The sequence below is a fragment of the Accipiter gentilis genome, chromosome 5 (assembly GCF_929443795.1).
Source record: "Accipiter gentilis chromosome 5, bAccGen1.1, whole genome shotgun sequence".
Taxonomy (NCBI): Eukaryota; Metazoa; Chordata; class Aves; order Accipitriformes; family Accipitridae; genus Astur; species Astur gentilis.
This window is the reverse complement of record NC_064884.1, coordinates 8,032,825-8,055,019: the sequence shown is the minus strand read 5'-3', so window position 1 is coordinate 8,055,019 and position 22,195 is coordinate 8,032,825. Positions and strand designations below refer to the sequence as shown.

General features: G+C 46.3%; 1 protein-coding gene across 9 annotated transcripts in view; it reads right to left on the bottom strand.

Annotated features, from left to right (window-relative positions):
* Positions 1–2,113: 2,113 nt before the first annotated feature.
* The window catches only part of CADM1 (cell adhesion molecule 1), a 170,520-nt gene continuing 150,438 nt past the window's right edge, over positions 2,114–22,195 (bottom strand). For 3 of the 9 annotated variants that reach the window (XM_049799352.1, XM_049799353.1, XM_049799360.1), the window contains 5 exons: positions 20,382–20,414; positions 14,314–14,367; positions 12,128–12,208; positions 4,559–4,690; positions 2,114–3,257 (listed from right to left, as the gene is read on the bottom strand). In XM_049799352.1, coding sequence (XP_049655309.1) covers positions 3,139–3,257; positions 4,559–4,690; positions 12,128–12,208; positions 14,314–14,367; positions 20,382–20,414 — 419 coding nt within the window. In that variant the 3' untranslated portion in view covers positions 2,114–3,138. The remainder of the gene's footprint in view (positions 3,258–4,558; positions 4,691–12,127; positions 12,209–14,313; positions 14,368–20,381; positions 20,415–22,195) is intronic. The other 6 variants (XM_049799354.1, XM_049799356.1, XM_049799355.1 and 3 more) reach the window with 3 other exon arrangements.

Below are 22,195 nucleotides of genomic sequence, written 5' to 3'. Positions count from 1 at the left end.
CACATTTTCAACACTCACCTACCCTCCCAGGATTTAAATATTTGTCTGCTATTAAAAGCTTGGGTACCGGGCTGCCCCCACAGCAGCTCGGGAAGATTGAAATACCAGTTACAGATCAATTTTCGCCTTAAGTAAACACCAATGCAGGATAAACAGCACTAGAAGATGCAATCGCAGCACTGCTGACCTCAGGCCGGACTTCCAGCTGCTCACAGCAAGTTTAAGCCTGGAGATTAATTAACCTGAGACTATATCCCTTACGGGAGATTTACAGCTATGGTGCTGGGCATGAGAAGTGGTGCCAGCATTTTGCTGCTCTAGGGGAAGACCCACAACCCATAGTGGAGCTCGCTGCTGTGTTGGAAGGGCTGTGGGCAGCTGGTGAGCCCACCTGGCAGAGCTGCTGCGGGGACCTCCCTGCACAAGGCAGCCCCTCCGCACCCTGTGGCATCCTCCTCGGCAAAGGATGGAAACCCGTTGTCGAAGAGAGGCAGAAAAGCTTTATCTAACGCGCTGAAGATGGGGCAAGGCAGGCACTTTGCAAGTGCAGACCTTCTCGTCATCAGGCACTCTTTTTGTTTGGATCGTCATCGTCCTTGCCTGACTTTGGCAAGGAGCAAGGCTCTTCCTGTACCCTCTGGGTCGGAGCAGAGTATCTGCCATCCCGGTCTGTCCAGCAGAGCAGGCAGGGGAGCTGGGCAGGGGAGGAGGGCAAAGCCCATGGGCTGGGTGGGCAGCGCTGTGGTGTTACCCACTGAGCACCGTCTCCTCCTCCCGGCACCGCACCGGTGGGTGAGCCGAGGGTGAAGGACGCTACGATTGTGGTCTCTGTAACGGCAGGGGATAAAGAGTGCAAAATGAGCTTTAGTTTTGTAACATTAATTTTTTTTTATTAAGAAGACAGATATCTTATAGTACTTCTTTTCCTTTGTAAAAATGGTATACATGAACCAATACAAAATGTGAATGGGAGCAGATGGATATGTATTTTCTTACATTGTAACATCTTCCATGGACACCTTAAAACAGAACTGGCCTAAGGGGAAAAAATAAAAAGGCCGGGTGAATAAAGAACAAGGTTGTTTATCATCAGTTCCGCGTCCTTCATTTGTAATACTCCTTTAAACAAGGTTGTTCTTTCTTCACGCTTCAAAATCCTAATGATCTAAAGCTGTACAAAGTAATACTCAACAATACATTTCAAACAGTGCACTGTATACTGAAGAAAAAATACATAAACCAATATACAACTAAAATTCGTAATCTCCTGTTTTTTATCCTTTTTTTTTTCTTTTTTTCTTTTTTTCCAATGTGTGGGGCCGAAATTTTGCAATCTACCTGAGACGGAAAACACCAATCAAAACACATGAACCTGAGACATGTCAACATTGTAAGTCAAAGTTACATCGGTAACACTGCACTACGGTACACTTCCAAAACAAAGATGGGCTGCTCAAAACCAGGATGCCGATCCCGCGACCGATGACGGGTAAAAAAGCCCCCCCGAACTCCAACATGCTGACTGCTTCTCACCATGATGTGGTTTGGCAATGGTGCTGAAGGCTCAGAAAAGAGCTGCGCTCGACAAAATTTGCTCGGGAAAAAAGGGTATTTCTGCGAGGTTCTGCTCACAAGAAGGGGAAAGAGGGAATACTGCTGGAGAATGGACTCGCTCTCTGCTGTCAGGCCATCCCATTCCCAAAGGACTCCTGCATTGTAATGGTTCTGCCAAAAACAACAATAAAAAAAAAAAAGAAAAAAACCCCAACCCGCACGAAAACGCTCCCCCCGAAACCCCTAAAAAACCCCCAACCTGACACTAAGATTAATGCTTCCCTTAAATAAATCAGCATACATTTTCCACATAAACACAGTAAAAAAAAGTATCGCTCAAAATCCAAGATTACTCACCAAAAAAAAATTCAGCATGTATCATTTTAATATCGGCTTCTGATTGCGGTCTGCTACCTGTCACTTGCGATTCTAATTGACCTAGATTCTCCTTTTCACCTATGGCTTTGTAAGTCAGTTAGCACTGTCATTTTAGCACGAATTCCCACGTTTTACTTAGCAGGTAGAAAAAAAGGCAGTTTTGCTTGTCCGGCTGCTCTCCGGGTCTCCGCTCCAGCGCATGCTGGGGGGGGTGGGGGGGGAGGCATTTAACCCGCCGCGTCCTGCGGCTGCAAAAGGAGGGGAGAGGACGACCAAAGCTGGGGGCTCGCAGCCTCCCACCCCCCGGCAGGGCTTCGCCTTCTTTAGCAAAGCAGGGAGAGGTCGGCCCAGGCAGGGAAGCGGGACGGGAGCGGCGTGCAAGGCAAAGGGCCAGAGCCAAAGTCCCTCCCGAGCCCGGCTGGGAGCAGTCCCCAGGCCCACAGGGCCTGAAAGGTGGGCTCAGCATCCCTCCCGGGAGGATGACGCCCAGTCCTGCTTCCCCGCCGCCAAAGAGCGCCTTTGCCGAGCTCCAGCCTATTTCCTAGTCGCCGCCATCGAAAGCACCTGAAACACGGGCAGCCACAAACGGGTTCTCACCGTTTGTTCATCCAAGCCTTTACGACGATAGAGGGAATGGGACATGGGCACACTGAACTGCAAGCTACGAAATCTAAAATGTGCTGGTTCTCCTCCAATGAGCTCGAGTTCTGAACGGAAAACAGTGACGAGAGAAAGAAAGAGAAACACCTTCAAAGAAACCCACCTACTCCAAGGGGTCGCAGCAGGCAACTCCAGAAACAGAACAGGGAAGGGGAAACGAAGAGCCACAGAAACCCGAAGGAAACTAACGCACAGAAGCCCCTCTTCTTCCCAGCCTCCCCCCGACCCGAACGAACAGAAATTAAACAAGGCACAGAATCTTCTGCAAATGACTTCACTAAACTAAATCCAAGCTGGACTTGGCCAAAAAAAGGAAACCCAAACAAACTGAGGTGTCGAACAGCAGAGTGTACTTTACGAGGAATATTTTTACACAGCAAATCCCGGACCCTCCCAGCCTCACGACTCTCCACCCAGTTGCTTTTTTTTCTTTAAAAAAAAAGACACAAGCTGGTTGCAACTTCCAATATCACTGTCTCTTTAGCGTTTAAATAGGGCCAGTAGTAACCGTCCACGGTTGGACACCTCACAGAAACCAAGGCTGCTCTAGATGAAGTACTCTTTCTTTTCTTCGGAGTTGTTTTGTCCCCCTTCTGCATTGATGATGGCTGTGTCTGCGTCGGCCGCATCATCTGCTCCTTTGGCTTCGTGAGTGAAGTATGTACCTGGAAGGGAAGCGGGAGGTTGCATGACTCGTCGGAGGTCTCTGCAAGGTGCTCAGAGCGTGAGCAACGAAGCCGTGAGCAGAAAGGGACACCCCCCCTCCCCCCCCCCCCCCCCCAAAATGTAAAACACGAAAATACCAGGCTGGGCATGAAAAAAATAATGCCAGCAACAAGCCAGGCTGATGCCACCCAGTGTGGGAGCTCCTTGCTCCGGCTCCTCCAGGAGCGGCCGGTGCTGGAGACCCCCAGGGCTGACCACGCACCGGACACCAACGTCCCTGCTCTGACAGGTGACGGTGCGTAGCTCCCTGCGGTGTCTTACTTGGAAAAGAAATTAGGTCACAGCCATTTCCCCCTCCCAGAAGCGCACAACTATTGGTAAAATTGCATTTTATATGCTTTACCTAAAGGAGATGAATCTTTCACCCCCACTTTCTCTCCCTGCTAATGCGCTTTAGGTGTTTGCATTTTTTTTTTTTTTTTTTTTCCCTTTTGCCTCTTGCCTCAACATTATTCACTCCATCCCGGCTGCGGTTGTGACCAGCCTCTCATCCTCTGTCAGCTTTTCCACATATACTAAATAAACTCCAGGTAACATTATATCCTTTCCTACAAACATATATACAGGGGAAGGGTCACAATTCTGCGGGTGGGTTTAGATTTGCTCTGGAAGTTGTAACACATCTCCAAAATGGACTGTCTTACACAAAACCAAGAAAGTGTGGCATGTATGTCTCAGTTCAGGTCAATCAAGTTTTGCAGAGGGACTTCCAAATACCAGTTTTAAGCTGCGTGCTGATGTGCTGGCTGCAAGCCTTGGGGCCAAGCCCAGCTGAGCTGGTGTAGCTCTGTGCATCGTTATACACGGTGACTGCCTGTAATACCCAGGACTCTAACAGGAGGTAGTGGGCAATGGAGCTCTTTGCGAAGAGCCGAGCACGCTCCGTGATGTGAAACGCTGCTCCCGAAAGAGACTATACCTCGTTTGTCAGGTATCCTGCTGCCAAGGTGCCTTGGAAGGGATGGTGCCTCCGCTGGCACCAGCACCTGCACGCCTCAGCAGCGGCGCGTTGGGTTAAGTCTGTGTCTGGGGTAAACCGCTGTCCTCCTGTTCTAAGCCCCAGGTGCACAGAACATCGGTGGGCTGCTCCAGCCTTCCTCCTTCCCCCAATTCAAAGGGCTTTCGGGAGACATTCTTCCAGAGTAACAAAGGGGCCTCTCGCGTCAGACAGGACAACATCACGAGCAAAGAGACACACGTGCCGTGTCCTCTCATTTTCCAGTTTCGGTCTTTGTCTTACCTTTATGTCTGGCAAAATATCGCCCTAAAATGATGAGCAGGCAAAGCATTGCAAACACGACCACGGCCACGACGCCACCAACCACCGCATGGTCCACGCTCCGTATCGCCCCTTCCTCACCTGCACGAGAATCTGTTGAGATCAGAAGAGGAATAAGAATTTGGGACTTAATACAATGCACTCTGAAGGGTCTGGCTGCAGCTGCTCTCTGGATTGGAAAAGCCACCCTTGCGCTCTCAAAAGGAAATGGGGTAAAGCACAGAGCTATCCAGACAGATGAGTTCGGGCACGGGACCTTTGTCTGGAGCCGAACTGATCTGGCCGCTCAACTTGCAAGGTGTTTTCCGCTATAAGCAGCAGCACTACGACTACACACGTGGAAGACAGCTGGGAGAGGGAGAGGAGAGGAGAGATGGGAGTCAGTGGTGGGTACCTGTTTTGGGCAATTTACCTAGAATGCTCCCCAAATTTCAACCTCCCCAGGGGACGGGGGCACAGGGAATAGCAGTATGATATGGGAATATGAATCATTAGCTCTGCAGAAACATCATGAACAAGTGCCCTGCTGAAAACATGTCAACTTCAGCCCAAAAAACTCCTTGACCAAAAACCAACCGGCCCAGCACGGTCAATGCGTTTGCATTACGTCAATGGGTCCTCTCCCCCAACCCAACAAGATTTTGTCATTAAACACAACCTTTGCTGTTCAATGCAGTCCACGGCATCCGGAGACACAACCTTCTAACCCAAACTATAAAAACCTCTTCAAAAGCAGATAGAGAGCAATAATGGTACAGTGCCTCCAATGGCTTTGTTTATTTAACTCCTCACCGTACAATTAGTTTTCTTTTATAAGTGCCTCTCCCTTAGGACGCCGTCACCCAGGAGAGGAATGACTTATTTGGTGGAGGAACAACTCCAAAATGAACCCAGAATGAGCTATGGCCATGTAAAATGAATGTATAGCAGTGTAAACAATTTTAATTTAGGAACGCAGCTACATCAACCCTCACTGCAATCCTAATGGCAACTGGGATTTATAACGTAGTAAAAAACAATTATTCTCCCGTTGATTAATACATTAACATTTTGGAATAGAAGCTAAACCATTGTCTCTTTTTTTTATTGAGTCAAGCGCGACACCTCCATTAAAATGATTTACTGGCCATACCTTACAATTTAAGCACAGCAGCAACAGAAACAGTAAAAATCTTTTAACTTTACATGATTTGTGAAGTCATATGTGAAGGATTTACCATTTAAATCTTTCACTACAAGAAGCACACGGCCTATAAATCTGTCCTGCATGCAGTTGCCCAGACACCTAAGAGAAATGCGTTTTGCCAGGAAGACTGAGAGTGCAAATGCAAGTCAATTTTTAAGAAAGATTTATCTCCGTCTCCCTCCAAAGAACAGAGCAAATCTCTGAAGCCTCCACCTCTAATAATATTTGAAGTTTATCGATCAAGCGTACAGATCCGTGACAGCTAAAGGTAATGGTGCTCTTTTGAGCTGCAACCTGATACAAAGCTTTCGAGCAGCAGCCCGGGATTTACGCTTTCTATCGATATTTCCAATTCTGCTTCAAGATTAAGGACTGAGGGACCTAAGTAAATAACTCGTGACTGAGAGCACCATAAAGCGCCTTTTAATTAAAACAATTTAAGAAAAAACCATGCCAGTGCTTCTTGGAGTAACTTCCAAAAAGAAGGAGCTCAGTCAGGCACAGGCAGTGGGATACCTGGGCTGATTTTGGGTCGGGGTGAGGGGCACGTTAAGGGACGCAACAGAGAGCAGCCCATCAGCGCCACGATCATAAAGTCCCTTTCATCAGCTTAGCTGATAAACTGAAAACTGGGGCCAAAAAAGATCCCCCTGCAAACCAAAAGCAGCCCCTGCCACATCTACATCCCGGTCATTTCACTGCGGTAAGAGCATGCCAGAGGAATCTGAGAGCGTGTTAAAGGGAGGGACTTTCTGCATCATCTCTAGCAGGAACAGCCCGTACTGTGAACACTTCCCTGAGTTTGCTGCTTTGGCAAGTGGCCAAACATCCCTGCTCGCTGATGGGAAAAATGCCCAGGGAAGTGCAGCAGTGTGCCAAGCAGACCACCTCGCCTGGGCAAAGACTCTGTTGGCTGCCCAGAACAGCAGCTGGGGAAAAATCAGCAATCCTGGTTGTTCTGGGTAGCTACCGCTCAAATACAGCCTTCCCACTGCCGCTTGTAGCTCGGTTAATCTGGGCCTTTAAGGACTTAGATCTCTGTAAAGCAAATGAACCCGGCTCATCCGCTGGAGCAGCTGCTTTAGACAAGTTCCACTCCATTTTTTAAATTTTATTTTAAGAAACTTAGCACCCAGTTCTGCTTGGCTGCACTAAGGAGGAGACAGCAGCATCCCAGACTGGGAGAATGAATGTCTTGTTGACATCTGGAACAGCTGAGGGGAACAAACACACTGAGTTATGGCTCTATAATGTGCTTTGAGCAGGATTTTGCATCAAGAGGCATTTTTTTTGTAATCACCATCAATTAAAGTTCTGGAAAGACAAAACCTTGGTGTGCTCCTCCTGGCAGGAGCAGCCGCCGTGCTGTCACACCGACCTGCAGCTGCAGAGCTAGCAGAGATGGGTTACTGGAAACTGTGCCGAAGCCTCGCACCTAACACATCCGTCATGGCTTCCCTTCCATTTGCAATCAAGTTGAGAGCAGGGAGACAGTGTTTCCCCGAGAAGGGACTTTTGCATAAAATGTGGCAAACTGTTCTGGCCAGAACAGTTTATTAAGTATGATTTTGTCTACTGGGACAAGCAGGGCCATTTTTCTTAATTATTTCTGTTAAAAAAGACCTCTGCGAGGTGCCAGTCGCAAGTTTATTTTATGATGTGCATGGCTACATAGCTCAGCTTCAAGCTTGCATGCTATGTAAAAATTAAATCACTTCTGAGGATGTCTAGTGGTTGCAAACCATCTAATATCAAGTCTGTGAGGCAGCTGACAGTGCTCTTAACTTGAAAGGCGATATATTGATATTTGTATTAGATCAGCAAGCAAAAGGAACGGCTCTTCTGCAAATGCGTGGGACAGGGGTTCCCCAGAAGTGCTGTGTGCCTTAATTGCAGCAGCACTGCCCGAAGACAAAAGAGATTCACGTGCCGACTCTCGCTCCTAACAACTTTTGACCTCAAGGCTACTCTATGGACCAGAGCGATGCTGCGGCACACACGCAGCTGGCTGCAGGCTGGGATCGGGGCGTGGCTTGCCGGCGACAGGGATCGAGAGCCTGCCAGCTCTGGGGACCTGCAGTAACGTCCTAAACTCGCCTCCGCAGGTGAAACGGGCAGGAGGACTGTCTTACAATAAATATGCCACATTTAGAGGCGTTAAACCACTTTGACTTAGCAAAATCAAATCGGCCTCGTATCTTTTCCATGTTATACCCGTTTGCTCTCCAAAGAGAATTACTAGCAATTTTTAAGAGAAACTCAAATCTTTGATAGGAATTTTTTAGGCCTCTCACGTATTTTTTCTTCTTTTTAAACAGGAAAGTAAAAGCGAGACGCCTTAAGAGGCCAGGGACCACGATCTCCACAGCAAAGTCAGCGATGCCTGCAGCACTGCTAATGCTGCTTTCTCGCTCCAACTCTTAAATAAAGCTCTCCAGCGATGGAACTTCCCTAGGCAAGCTATTCCAGCACCATCCCCTTTGCTAGATAGTGCTCCCTCAACACCTCCTCTCCACCTCATCTTCGTCATCTCATCAAACCCCATATGCTCCAAGGTAGTTACCCACTGTCAACCCAGTTCTGCCTTCCAGCACAGAAGGCAAGGCAAAGCCAGCAGCTTTGGAGCTTTTGGACAGAGCCCGTCTCCAGCAATTGTGGACACTGCTCCAAGCGAATCAGTTTGTACACCGCCAGTATGAGGGTGGCTGTTTCATTTTCTGTCACTCCTTACTTCTTTGGCAATTAAAAAAAAGTGTTGGGTCTACGGAGGAAGAAATCATTCCCTAAATTTGTGCCAAGGAGAGACTTGACCTTAAGAACCGGAATCTGCTTTAAAATGCTTTCTCCAATTCACAAGCTATTCCTGCTTCATATCTATGATTAAAAAAGAAATCACAACTTTATTACTGAAGAGGGAACAGACGAGATGGCAGGAACTGACAAAATGCCACATTATTTGCTAATCCTAATATGTTATTCTTCCTCAAGATTTGCTTTTCTCAGCACCAATTCAATTATAGATGCTACAAATCCTTCTGACATTTAATTCCCTCTTGTCAGAGAGTAGTAAATGTATACATGCAGAGCTTTCCCATTAAGATGTTAATATATATTGGAGCATGCTGGCCTTTAAATCGAATAGTCAGAATTTTTCTATTAGGGTTTTGTTTCTGGTTTGCTTGTGGTTTTTTTTGCGGGTGGGAGTGGAAGGAGGGAGGGAAGAGCAAGGAAAGGTGCAGACATCGCTGCATGTTGTTCACAACATGCACACCTATGTGGCTACTCTGCAGCTACTTTGCACCTCAGCTGAACCTAATTTTGTGAGGTGGTGCTTTGCTTGATACCAAAGCACCTTAAAGGAAAACTGCAGCGATAATGGTACAATCCCCTTGCAGTAAATGAATATGTACAGAAAAAAAATCACTTTTTCTTTTAAACTGCTGTGACGCCTCCCCCAAGAGAACAGCACAGTTATGCCCTGCAGTAGAGGGATGCCACAATTTTATATGACATAGCACTGAACTTGTCTGCATGAGATGCAGACCTATATACAGCAGCAGAGAGCACCATAGTCCCATTTCAAGTGGTGGCCAATAAAAGACTTTGGTGGCTTTAGATTAGTTTTTGCTTATTATTTTGACCAACTGCTCACCTAATTGACAAAAAAGAGATTATACCACTTGAACGTGAACCCTGAAGTTTTCCTTTAAACAAAAAGTGCAATTCATGAAACGGTACGTAGACAGAAAAGAAAGGCATTTTTTTTGACTGGTTCCTACTTGTCACCACACTAACGGAACTTATTCTGAGAGTCAGGAGCAAGACGTAGCAGATGTTCAGTTGGTTATCTTCCATGGAAGTATTAACTAACATCCGCGTTTTAAACCTGGAGGTTCTTAGCTATAGGGTTTTTTGCGGGGGGAGATGCTTTTTAAAAAATAAATGTGTTAATGATCACAAGCTTTCTAACATTTTTTGCAGATGTAACTGTTTAAAAATAGCCTTCTGTGGACTGTCTCAAGAGTATGAAAAAAGATGGCAGATTTTAATAGCAATATCCTAACAATGTGGGTCAGCGCTTACAGCAAGGTTTAGCAGATGTAAGACTTTTCTCCTCCCAACTACTCAATAAAAATGTTCCACTCAAATCTGTTTTAACGAGGCCTTAAAATACACACATATCAATCTATCTATCTATCTCTATGTATATTTTAGCTTCCACTCTTTTTGTAAGTGACAGCATCTCAAGATTAAGAGAAAGACTAGGTTGGACCTGGCTGGCTGTACTAGCTAGTATTTTAAATCTCAACTGTACCCACTGTAAAAGCTCCAGACCTATCAGGGTCAAAGCACTTTTAACTTCAGTGGTCAGCCAGTTTGCAGAATTGGGCCCCATAAAGCTCAAAAAGCCAGGTTTGGGATGGCCTTTTTGAAGGAAGCCCTCTGCACGCACAAGCATCCTCAAGTGCCCGAAGGCAGCGGCTCCTTCCCGTGACCTCCTGCATCAGAGCTGCCCGGCCCCAGGGCTGAACTTGGCACCCAGCCTTTCCATCGCTTCTAGCACTAGTCCTGGGATCATTACTACTTCAAATGGTGTCTCTCACCACCTTGCGGATGTGCTCCAGCACTGTTGCCTATTAAGGCTCTCCATCTCCCAATACCAGAGACGTGAAGCCAATGCAGCCTTTGGAAATATAGCTGATCCCATTTTGACTCGGGTAAGTGCGTGTTTTGATCCAACACCTGCTGCGTGGGTGCTCCTGGCTCCTCTCCTTGCTCCTCACCTTCCTTCTTGCTTTATGTTTTCTAAGCCAATGCTTTGTAACAGTTTGGGGTATCTCTGAACAGCCCTAAACTTGTTCTACGCACATTTGTGCTGTAAAAGCAGAAAACTGATGGAGATTTTTGTGAAAACATAGCATAGATGTTACTTTTGGCATATCTGGATTTATTGCTGCACTCTCACAAAAATTTATCTTATATTGCTGGGTGCAAATTAATTTCAAGCTCTTGATGGAGGACAACGCAGGCTGGATTTGCACGTATGCATATGTAAGTTTATACCCACGAACTCCACTGACAGAAGCTACCGTGCTTCCCAGAGGTTAGTGTAACATCTGCCTCAAGGCAGGGAAAAGAAAACCTCCATCAATTTCTCTGAAGAATTCCTAACTCAGCGACCTTCTCTGGGCACGATGTAGGTGCTAATTGCCTTAAGTCACCTGCGTGCATCTGAAAAACTGGTAGCCAGCTATCCCTCTTTCCTATGAGGCAGGAAACTGAAAGCTAGCACTAATGTTTCCTCATGGAATTTGTGGTTAATTCTTTTGTGGAAGGAAGTTTTTCAAATGATGGAGCAGCACTAGAAGTTGGGGTTGGCGGGGGGTGCTGGTGGGCAGGGCTGGGGGAAGAACGGGCTGTCATTATTTCAGAAACACTATAAAACACTTATCCCCGATGTGGGAGGACAGAAATCATTGCCTGTATATGACAGGATGAGCAATAACATTATTCATTACTACAGCACGGCATTAAGCCTGCTACCCCTACTCTACTTTATTGATGGACTGTTAAAGAGTAGCGTTAACCCGTTTGTTGTATTGTAATTGAATTTGGTCTAATTTAAGCCAGAGGAATGTGAGAAGTTCATCCTTCTTCAATCAATAGGCTCCCCTTCAGTGACCTGTTTCAAGATCGCTTCATAAAAAATAATGTGCTTTGTTTTAATAAATTTCATGGCTGGAACAGGTGCTCAGTGCTTCTTGGCTCTTTCTCCAGACCCCTCTCTGCTAGAAAATGGAGCCCCACTTGCAATCGATAGCAATTGATTCATCAGCATCCCCCCTGAACAAAGGTGCTAATCAGGTTTTGATTAGTTAATCAAACCCCATGTGAAGGCTACACGGGGCCGTCTTGATTGTTCCCTATTCTACAAGAGGTGTACCAATGCTCTTGAGCAAAGCGGAAAGCCCACACTGCACCAGAGGGGACTGGGATACAGCTGTGCTGAATGTGGGTAACCAGATTACTACCATCAGAGCACACAGCAGTGTGTATATATGTCTCTCTCCCTCTCTCTCCACATGTTTGTGCATACGCACGCTCACAAATTTATAGGAGTTTGCCCTAGTGATTCCCAGCACTGTGGGAATTCCATCTGTAAGACTGTGTCGGGCTGGACAAGCACTGCAGCAGAACAAGAAACCCCACGCTGCAGGAGCACACGGCCAACCCTTTCCGTGCCCTGGGCTCTCTGTACATGAGGAACCAGAGGAGGTTTGCGAGTGCCACGGACACACACAGCTCAACCAGGAAAAGCGAACACAGCTCTGGAAACTAGCTACCTGGACGGAAGGCAAGGGATGCATTACTTAATTGCACAGTTGGCAGAGCCTCCGTTGAAGCATTTAGCGGGATGGGAGTACCTGCAAGGAACAGCACACTGAGCAAACACCGCGGGAGCACCAACGCGTTCAGCATACCACGATCCGCCCAGGGCACGGGCAAGCACCCCTGCATCCCCATGTGCTCGCTGGTCGCTCCCAAGGGCAACTAGCGCCCAGTCCTGTCGGAGCGGAGGGCAGTGTTCCCAATGGAGAGCTCAGCTCCAGCACTCACCTGGACCACCCATCTGACAGACCAAGTGTGACGAGCCCAGTCCGCAAAGGGGATCTTATTTCAGTTTCCCGGGAGCCTGGGCATGGGTGATGGGATGGAGGCCAGAGTTTTGTTTGTAGGAGACAATGGCCTGGGGTTCTTTCTCTAGTGATACCGGCATATTTGACTTGGTATGATTACCCTTTGGGTGTACGTAAGTAACCAAGAGAGCAACAGGCAAACATTTGAAATTCTTAGGGGGAAAACCCCCCCAATCAGTAGTCAAAACGGATGCTCCAAAATGGGTGTATGGTAGCACACAAAGGGTGCACGCTCATCTGCTTGCTGTGGGCAGCAGCTGTGCTCGCACTGCATTCTGTAAAGTTTGGGGGCAATCTGGATTTGCGTTCGCGATTCAGAAAAAGGGCGCATTGAGCTATATACTTGGGAGAAGGCACTAGCCATTCAACATGGTCACAGCTTCTTGGTGGTGTGCTGCAGGTGGCTGCGCTGCTGGCACCGCACAGGGACAGAGGTGCTGGAGGGAAAGGCAGGCCTGCTAGCAGACACCCATTTTGAGGAATTCCTTTGTGGAATTGTTTCCCGTTCTTTTCTTCATTCACCAGAAGGTGTATTTTTCTTTAAAAAATACAGATTGAAAAAGCAATAAAGCTTATCAGAACAAAACAATTATTTCCCATCCACATCGTGATATTCAACAGACACCTAGTGCTTCTTACCTATGAGATCTGGCCCAGGGCTGCAATAATAATTATTAGTATTGCTCAGGAGTTAGAACACATACTGAATTAATCAATCATTTCTAACCTCTTGGCCAAAGCATACCTATAGTGGCTTACAGGAAGAGATGCTGCCGATTTGATGGGGTAAAAGGCAAGCGCTTTACGGAACGAGCTGAGGACTCGGGGGTTTGCATTTTTGGTGTTAGTGTTTGCTCCACATTCAAACCCCCAAAGGGAACAGCACTGGACCACAACCCTCTGGGGAAGGGCTCTTGCCAGGAGGCGGCAGAGGACCGCGGTCCTGCCCCATGGCCAAACGCCGGGGCCCGTCCCTGCTGCGCTGCCCGCTCTGGGCATCTTTACTGTGCGATACAGCCGGCTGGCACTTGGCCTCGGAGCCCACCCGCAGGAGGGTGGCGGGCAAAGTGAGCCTGTGGAGATGCTCCGAGAAGCGGGAGACAAAAAAAAAAAAATCCAGTGAATTTCTGAAAACGCTTTGAAACACTCCGGCAAAACATGAAGATCAGAGGTTTAGACTATACTTGTACCGCTGACAGGACCCCTGTTTTGAATATACCAACTGCATCTGCCAAAGATGCTTTTATTTCTTAATCTGGATTAGCGGTAATTTGCAAGGACCAGCTCTAAGGATGTATTTACGTAACTTCCAGTCCAGTGTGGATGAAAAGAAGTTCAAACCATTTACTTGGTTTTGCTTCAGTTGATAAAGCAGTTACCTCCTTTTTAGCCCCAATGTGATGCTCGTATTCTGAGAAATCACCAAGCAGCCGAGATTTAGCACTGGCTGTGTTTTTTAAAGATGGTTTTGCACAATACACCAGAGTTGAGTGTTTTACAAACAGAAAATTTCAACTCAACTGGTCTCCAAATTAGCATTCAAAAAGTTACAGCACAGCAGCTGGGAGGCAACCTGAAATGGAAAGTCTTGCCGCTCTGCACACCTCCAGCCCCGCTTCCAAGGGTGCCACGCAGAAATGGGTGCCCAAATCAAAAAAAAGGGAGGAAAATCCCAACAGAAAACAGCGGACAGCCAAGCTGCGAGACCGTGCACTGGAGGAATGGCTACATCACAGCAACTATACAATGCAACATGGCCAAGATGCAGAAATCAGAGTGGAACCAGTATCTAGCGTAGAAGAGCAGCGGTTTACCTATGTACTAGCCCTTACCTGAGAGATCCCCATAGTCCAGCTCCTCTGCCGAATTGGGCAACTGAGTAAAGCCTTACAAGTAAAAACAAACTCATTTTTCTCTGCGTTTCTCGAGTGACAAAAAACAGCACACTTAAGAACTGAGGATGAATTTCTTGGGGGGAAAAAAATAATGCGTCAATCATTTGCCCCCGTCTGCCAGTTTGGGCAGAGTAACTCGTATGACAGAATTGCAATGATTTCCTTTATTACAGACAGAAACATTCCTCAGTCTACACTGTTGGCACACAAAACATGTAATCAAAATCACTCATTCATAACAGCATGCAAAGACCCCCAAACTCTGTCTTTTAGTCACCAGGGGGGCAACTTCCCAATTTAGCCCGGTTTGATTTCAGTTCTGTATACACAGAGCAATGTAAAATTTTCTTCCAATTTTCCCAAGTTCAATCTGTTTTTCTGGTCATGTTGACAAGCCCGGCAATTTATCAATTAGCAAATATTGTGGATCGCGTTTCAAAACTGTAAGGCATCTGTATGTGCAGACTGCAGGCTGTATCTTCTGCAAAAAAAAATCGGACAAAAACTATTTTTCTAATTTTCCCAAGTTTGATGCATTTGTGGAAAAAGTATCTGTCCTCAAAGCTGATAAAGCAGTTAGGTGAGATATGTTCTCGTGGCCACAGAAGGCAGCTAATGCTGTGTGTCAAGGTGTTATTTCCTACATTGTTTGAGAGTTTGAGAAAACATTGGGGGGTCCAAAGGAGGGCAATGCATCTAGTTGAGTGAACTTCTCAGCACAGGCTACAGGGCAAACCGGTGTCTGGAGATCACAGAGATTGAGCTATTTAAATGAGGGATAGTACAGCGTTGCTATTCAAGGCTGGTACTTGTGATAACTTACTCTTGCTGCTGGCTGCTAAAGCATGTGCATTATCAAGGGGGAAAAAAAAAAAAAATTCCCATGAAGATACACTACCATCACCGGTCATTTGGAAACCTGGCATTGTAAGCTCGCAGGCTGGTAAAAATGCTGACTTTCTTTTAAATGGCAAAGATGGTAATGCAGTACTGTCGATGTACAGGCTGTCCCCCACTGGAAAGCAGCGAGCAACACATATGTATATATCTATAATGCCGCTCCTTCAAAATAAAAGTAATTTTCAGTGACTGTTTTTTAAATACATCAAGTCACCTGGAAGCTACAGTCGGAATTATCTTCTGAAGCGGGAAGCCCTTTAGATTAGTGGCAAGACTTTTGTTTGTGTGCCGCTCTTGGATTTCAGGGATTCCCCCTTTTTTCCTATAATACAATATATCAATATAATTACAGTTGACTCACAGAAGCATTGGACATGCAAACCTGGGCTCGGAAGAGGAGCCATTCAACTTTTATCTCTCTGAAATTGCTTCTGTAGAGCCTTCCCTTTCACTTACGAGGAACTACATTTTCTCAATAATGAAAAAGGGCAACATTGCATTTTTTATGAAGCAAAAAAGTCTTTTTCAAAAGAAAATTTAACAATTTGACAACTCCGTGTCTACCTGCATCTGGTATACTTCGAAATGCCACCGAACAGTATTCAAACCTGTTGTGAGGCACTTTAAATACGTGGTAGATTACTTCTTGATTTTTCTCATTAAACTTTCATATCAGCTATTAAAGCCCCTTCTTTTCACTTCTGATCAGAATGAATTCAGTCTGCTGCAAGTCCTGTTCAATAAACGAAAGCTAACTTTTCACTCGGCTACCATTTCCCTGGCAAATAATAAATCTTGAGAGGGCGCACCCAGCAAGCCGAGCCACCTCTCCTGCAGCCTGGCCCAAGTGGGTTAAACAACGACACCAGCACACTGGTTAGTGAGAGATTTCTATCACCGGAGCACTGCTTTGTACTGCTTCCGGAGGTACCTCCACTTTTTAAGGAAAAGACAATTTCTCTTTCCTATCAAGCTGTAAATAACCAATTAGGGATTTGGCCTTATGCTGCATACTCTGCAGCGCTGCACAGAGACAGGTGCAGAGAGCTTTGTGATGTTTTATTCAACTGCCCCAAGGACTGGATCTGTAAAATATATTTAGGAATGTTTCTACTACTAGGTGCATTTTTAAGTAGGGCATTTTCAGAAGAAAAAAAAGGCAGCGGGACAGGCAAAGCCGCTTGATAATTTCAATGCAGAAAGTACTGAGGCTTTTTCCTTCTACGCCGTTGCATTTGGCGAGATCTGCAAGCCGAAGAGTGCTCTGGCATGGCTCAGCTTTTTGCTTCAGCCAAGTAAAACTCCTTTTCGGAGACTGAGCGCTATCAGAAAAAGCAACAAGAGCTTAACATGCTAGTGTTAAATGTTCTCATACAAAACACTGCTAAGGCTGCAATTAAAAATTCATATGGGTCTTCGGGGAAGAATTTCCAGCTTATGAAATAATTTACCTGCTATATTACGGGCAAGGCATTTTCTTGTCACTCTTCATTCACGACTGGGATGTTTTCCTTATTTTAACCTTCACTCCAGACTTCCTGCTTTGCCAGCTTCAGAAGAGATTTTTTTCACCCTACCTTTTCATGAGCACACACAGGAATTCTGCCTGTGCTGAGGCAGCAGCGCCTTCTTTCTGCCTCGGTGGGGGAGCTGAAAAGCAGCTCTGAGCTTCCCCATCGCCGAGCGCATGAACATACATACAGGGCTGCCCAAAGACAGCTACGCAGCAAGCGTCACTCCTCGCAATGGGCATTGCCCGTGGTCTTGAAAAAGCATTCGGGAGCAAATTAATGCTCTTTGCTTACAACAGGGCGGGGTCAAAATTTGGGCAGAAGTGGCAAAATTAAGTCATGGCTTTTGCTGTAGCAGAAGACCGTCATGTATAAGGTCATGGCTGCTTATACATGTCCTGCTTGTGCAGGGGACAAAATGCAAGCCAGGCATCTCGCCCGAAGGGTTCCCCCAGGGGCAGCAGCCCTATAAAGGCTGAGCTCCCCAGCTGGCCAAGGAGTAGTGGCAGCTGGGAAATTAAAAACTTGGTACGTCAGTTTTGAGGGGGAGAGGGTCAGGAAAGAAGAAAAGGAAGAGCATTGCAGAAAAAGTGCTTTCTTTCCAGGTTGAGCAGTGGCAGACTCTCAGAGACATTACTCTCCTGGCTCCACCAAGGTCTGCCCGTATTTCAGCTGCAAATAGGCAGGGAACTGTGATTTCAGCCCCGCTGGCACCCTGACACCGTGAAGGGCAAAATGAGAGGGAAGGAGGGCTTAAGCTCGGTAAACCCGGCTTAGTGCGGTGCAGCAGAAGCACAAGCCTTCCTGCCGGCCATGACCATGCTGTTATTGGAGTTCTGGCAATGAACAGTGCAGAGAAAGGAGAAAGGGCATCAGAAAATTTACAGTTAAGCTCTCATTTTTCAACAAAAGAGTTAACAATGTTCGTGCTTTAAGTCACTCATGCATCGCTGCCATCAACTCCATTCCAGAAGGAATGGCAGGGGCTTTGCTACCGCTTTGACATGCACACACATACAGGACTCCTTCCCCCCCCCCAAGTCCTCTAGGATACACTCCAAAAAATTAAATGACTCAAAAATCCTTTCCCCGATTGAAGTATTGTGCTGGTTCCACACTAGCCTTACATTTTGTTTTCTTTGCTATCAATCTCTTTTTTTTTTTTTTTGTTTTGTTTTGTTTTTTTGGTTGGTTGGTTTTTTTGTTTGGTTGGTTTTTTTTCCTTCCCCCAATTCATTTAAAATTGTTTTTGGAGAAAATCCATTTGGCTGTAGTTCATGCCCATGCATTTCTAGTCATTCACAGACATGCTCACTCCCATCGGACATTGGTAAAAACAAATGGCCAACATACAGAAACACCTGGTATACTCCATACACACTCCAGCAACACAAGCTTGGAAAGAAACCCCAGAGTCTTCACAGGAAAAGCACCCCACAAGGGCAAGCACAGGGGACTTCAGAACAAACCAGCTGGGTTTTAAGGCAGGAAAGTTTGTGGCAGCTTGTCTGACTGCGATGGCTTGTCATTTCAGCTGTCAATCTCCTCGCAGCAGCAGTCCTCCCCCACGCAGGGAGGTAGTCCTTGAGTTAAAAACATGCTTTTTGTGGCTTTCCCCAATACAAGCAAAAATGATGAAAGCCATTGGGAATTGCATTAAAGAAAGGGGTTGCGCATCCCCTTCTGCATCACCCATGCTGCGCCACAGCTCTGCCTTCAGTGACGGTGCTGAGCCTTCCCAGCTTGCCTTCACATCAGAGATTAACCCAAGTTGGGCATCAGATAAGGCTCACCAAGACATCTAGAAGTGACGTCGGAAGTCATGTCAGTGCCAGGGCTGCCTGATCTTTCCCAAATTTAGGGATCAACATCCGTACCTGTGCATTTCTAGGGCTGTCTGAGAAAAATGGTACTATTTTCTGATACCGCAGAGGCCACTATTCTTTTGCCTGAATGTATCTACCTTTTCTCGGCAAATTCTAACACTAAAGGCAGAGTATCTTGGGCAAATTGGAATAGTGCTGAAGACTCTCCCTCTACTCTGCCTCAAAGTGCTGCTAAAGTGGGACACCTTGCAACCACAGCTGCATGGTGCAAAGCGCTCGCTACGACCAGAATCACAGGGCTAAGAGAGTGGAAGGAGGATGGCGCCTGGCTTCCTTTCAGGCTGAGCCCCGCATCTCTCCTGACTTTCCTGACCGCTCTCAGACCACTTCTAAGAAAGCAAAGCGCCAGGCTGGTACTTTGAAGGAGCAGTCGGACCCTTACCACCTGAGTGAGCGCAACCGAGCAGACCTGCAGGGAATTAAACTGTGCTACCATCTTCAGAGTCAGCTCTTCGAGGCTTTCCCCACAGCTTAACAACAGGTTGATTAACAATTTGCCTTCACCTGACTTTCACAAGCGTTACCGTAGTGCAGGATGAGACGTCTCTTGGACTTTTATTACCTTGCCATGACTTCCGTTGCAGTAACTACAAAATTACCGATGTCGAATCTTGATATTAAACATACATAGGGAGATCTGCAATGTATAGAAAACAGCAGTATGCCTGAAGGCTTCCAATGGTTATGTCAAGTGGGAAAACACATCCAAGTATGTAAGTTATTTGGGACAAGAACTGCATGTCCCTCCACTTGATACGGGGCAGCACTGCCTAACTGTCACTTTACTCAGTCCTCCCTCCATCACTGCCCAAGATAGGCCTCATTGGGAGGAGGCAGGAAAAAGAGGTGGTTGTGCATTACGGATTTCTGTCAACAAAAGAAACAGTTGATTTATCAGCATTAAAAGAAACTAAAATAGCGAACTCAAATATGGATTAGCCTTAATGAAAATTGTTAGAGGTTTTGGTTCTTTAGCTGAAAAGTGAGCTGGTGCCAAAATCCAGTATGCTCAACTTCCAGCCTGAAGTGACTATTTGGGCTCGCTTCGAAAATGTAGGAAGCTAAGGAAGCTGTCAAGCTGTTAGCTAGGCTGCCTTGAGCAGATGAGAAGGGTTAGTTTGCTAGACTGCTATGCTGATAGGAAAGTGTTGCTATTTGTTTTCCAAATCTCCTTCTGCAGTGTAATAACGCCAACTTCACTGCTGACCTCCAGGGCGAGTGCTCCTCTGTGGAGCATCCCCGGAATACCAAACGCTGCCCCACACTGGCGGACCTGCTGGACGTGCTGTCTTATAAACTTAAAATGAAAGAAAAACGCTCAAGATTTCAAGCAGCTCATAAAAAAAAAAATTTGAATTCCTGTTTTCAAAAGCTGGATTTCTTTTTCATGCATGAAGTGATTACCCCGGTAATCAAGATGAATGGAGAATCGCTCGCTTCCTTGGCACTGCTTGTACATGTTTCCACGGGCCTTGGGGGATCGGTGCTTGCCTGGCACTGGAACAACCAGCTGTGGAGCTCACAACAGAAATGACAAGACCAGACAGACTTTCCAGCCTTAAAAATGATGTTATATTTATGAGAGCAGTCCACCTGAAACATGGTTTTCCCTTGAAGACTACATTTCCCTTTTTTGCTTCCCCTTCCCAGGCTTGTCTTGCCACTCAGCAGTGCTGAGAAATAAGATAAACAGGAATGTGATACCAACCGTGAACTGCCGGTTCTGTCGTCGCCGTTGTGTCTACACACGGGAACAGAGGATTGGAGGAAGGGAAGAAACAGGAGGAACAGCATGCAAAAAAAGGGAAAATGGAAAAAATGGAACAGATAATATATGAGCAAGCTTTCAAAGAACATTGCGTGACAAGCAATAATCAAATGAAAGGCAAAAAGCATTTGAAGTGAGTTGCACTGTTTAGAAGACATGCCTCCAGTTCAAAAGCTATGAGCCTGAGGAAAACAGTAAATTTTTCTTTTTCCAGGACCTTGCCAGAACAATTACTGGTGGTTGCAAAGTCAGGGGAACAGGAGACAGGGGAGAACACCGACACCAACGCTTTAGTTGGCAGGGACCAAAACAGAAGCTCAAGACCAGGACAAAGAGCCAACACTTGGAAAAGCTTTTTTATGCATTCAAACATTGCCTTCACCAAAGCGCTAGGGGCCAGGGCCCAATTCATTCCCACCTCTTCTCCTCCTTCATTCAATGCAGGGAACCTCCCAGCATGTCAGTAGACAGCACAGCCTCTGAACCCAGACTGTTTCAGAGGCGGCAGGCAAATGCTAAAATTGAGGAGACTGCTAGAAACCTCGCACCTAGCACTGAAGGCATGAGTGGCCCTCTGCCTCAGCTACACTGAACCACGTACCTGTAAGATGCACAGTTCTTTCAGCATAAAAAACCTTGTTCTAGAATTGGCAAATGCAGACAGACATTACCAGTCCCTCCACCGCAACAGTTAACTGGCTAACGCTTACTGGCAATTAAAATACACTGGACATTTTTGGTCGTCAGTCTGAAGCTGACTTTACTCCATACGTATCATGTACCACTGGAAATTTCTTGGGGGTTGCTGCCTTGCCGATGGAGAGATGCTTCCTCTCTTCACAGGTGTTTGCACCAGGCAGTTGTAAAGACTGACCCAAATCTGAAGGCTTTTTCTGACAGTGTCCTATGTTACTTCCTCTAAGCCAACTGCTCTAAATTGTATTTATTCACACTACGCAAATTACTGGCTTATTTAGCAATTGAAGCACATTTACTTTTCAACTGGTTCTAGGTATTTGGTGACATTGGTTGTTTGCTTTAGCAGGCTGGCTCCTCACCACATAACTATAACTCTGCAAATCCCTGCCGACCCCCTCGAGCCAACAGCAAAGCCCAGGTTTCGCACAACCGTCCTTGGTTCGATGCAGGCAATGTTTAAATGAATAAAATCGTATGAGTGAGTGCAGAGAAGCGCTCTACTCTGCGTATTTCTGCAAACCAGCCTGGAGCTTGAGTTTTGTGGCAATGACAGACAATTGACATTGGCGTTTCCCCTCATTAACATGCTGTCTGGAGAACCCTAGGACAGGTAGTCCTCCTGCACGTTCAGAGGCAGCAGTGGAAAAAGGAGGACCTGCTCCTTTGCAATTTAGCTGAGGACAGCCCAGGCCTGAATTTCTGAAGCACCAGTGAAGACAAGAATCATACAAGGAATACACAATACTTACAGATACAAGGTCTACATGTTTTAATTATGAAAGCAAAACAAATAAACCCTACACAATTTAACAAACTGCATCGAGATTGGTGTAACAGATTATCAAGCCGTCATTAGCCTGTTGCCACTGCCAACATCGACTGTTCTCATCTTGGCAATCAAATCTAACGCATGCTTAAAGGCGCTCACACTTGTTCTCCTGCTGGGAGCTCTGGTGGAGGCTGCAAGGGAAGCCTTCCAAAGCAAAAAGGAGAACGAAAGTGGGGCTTTTCTTTGTTTTCGGGCAGCGATCCCCAAACGATGCCTCGTTTTAACC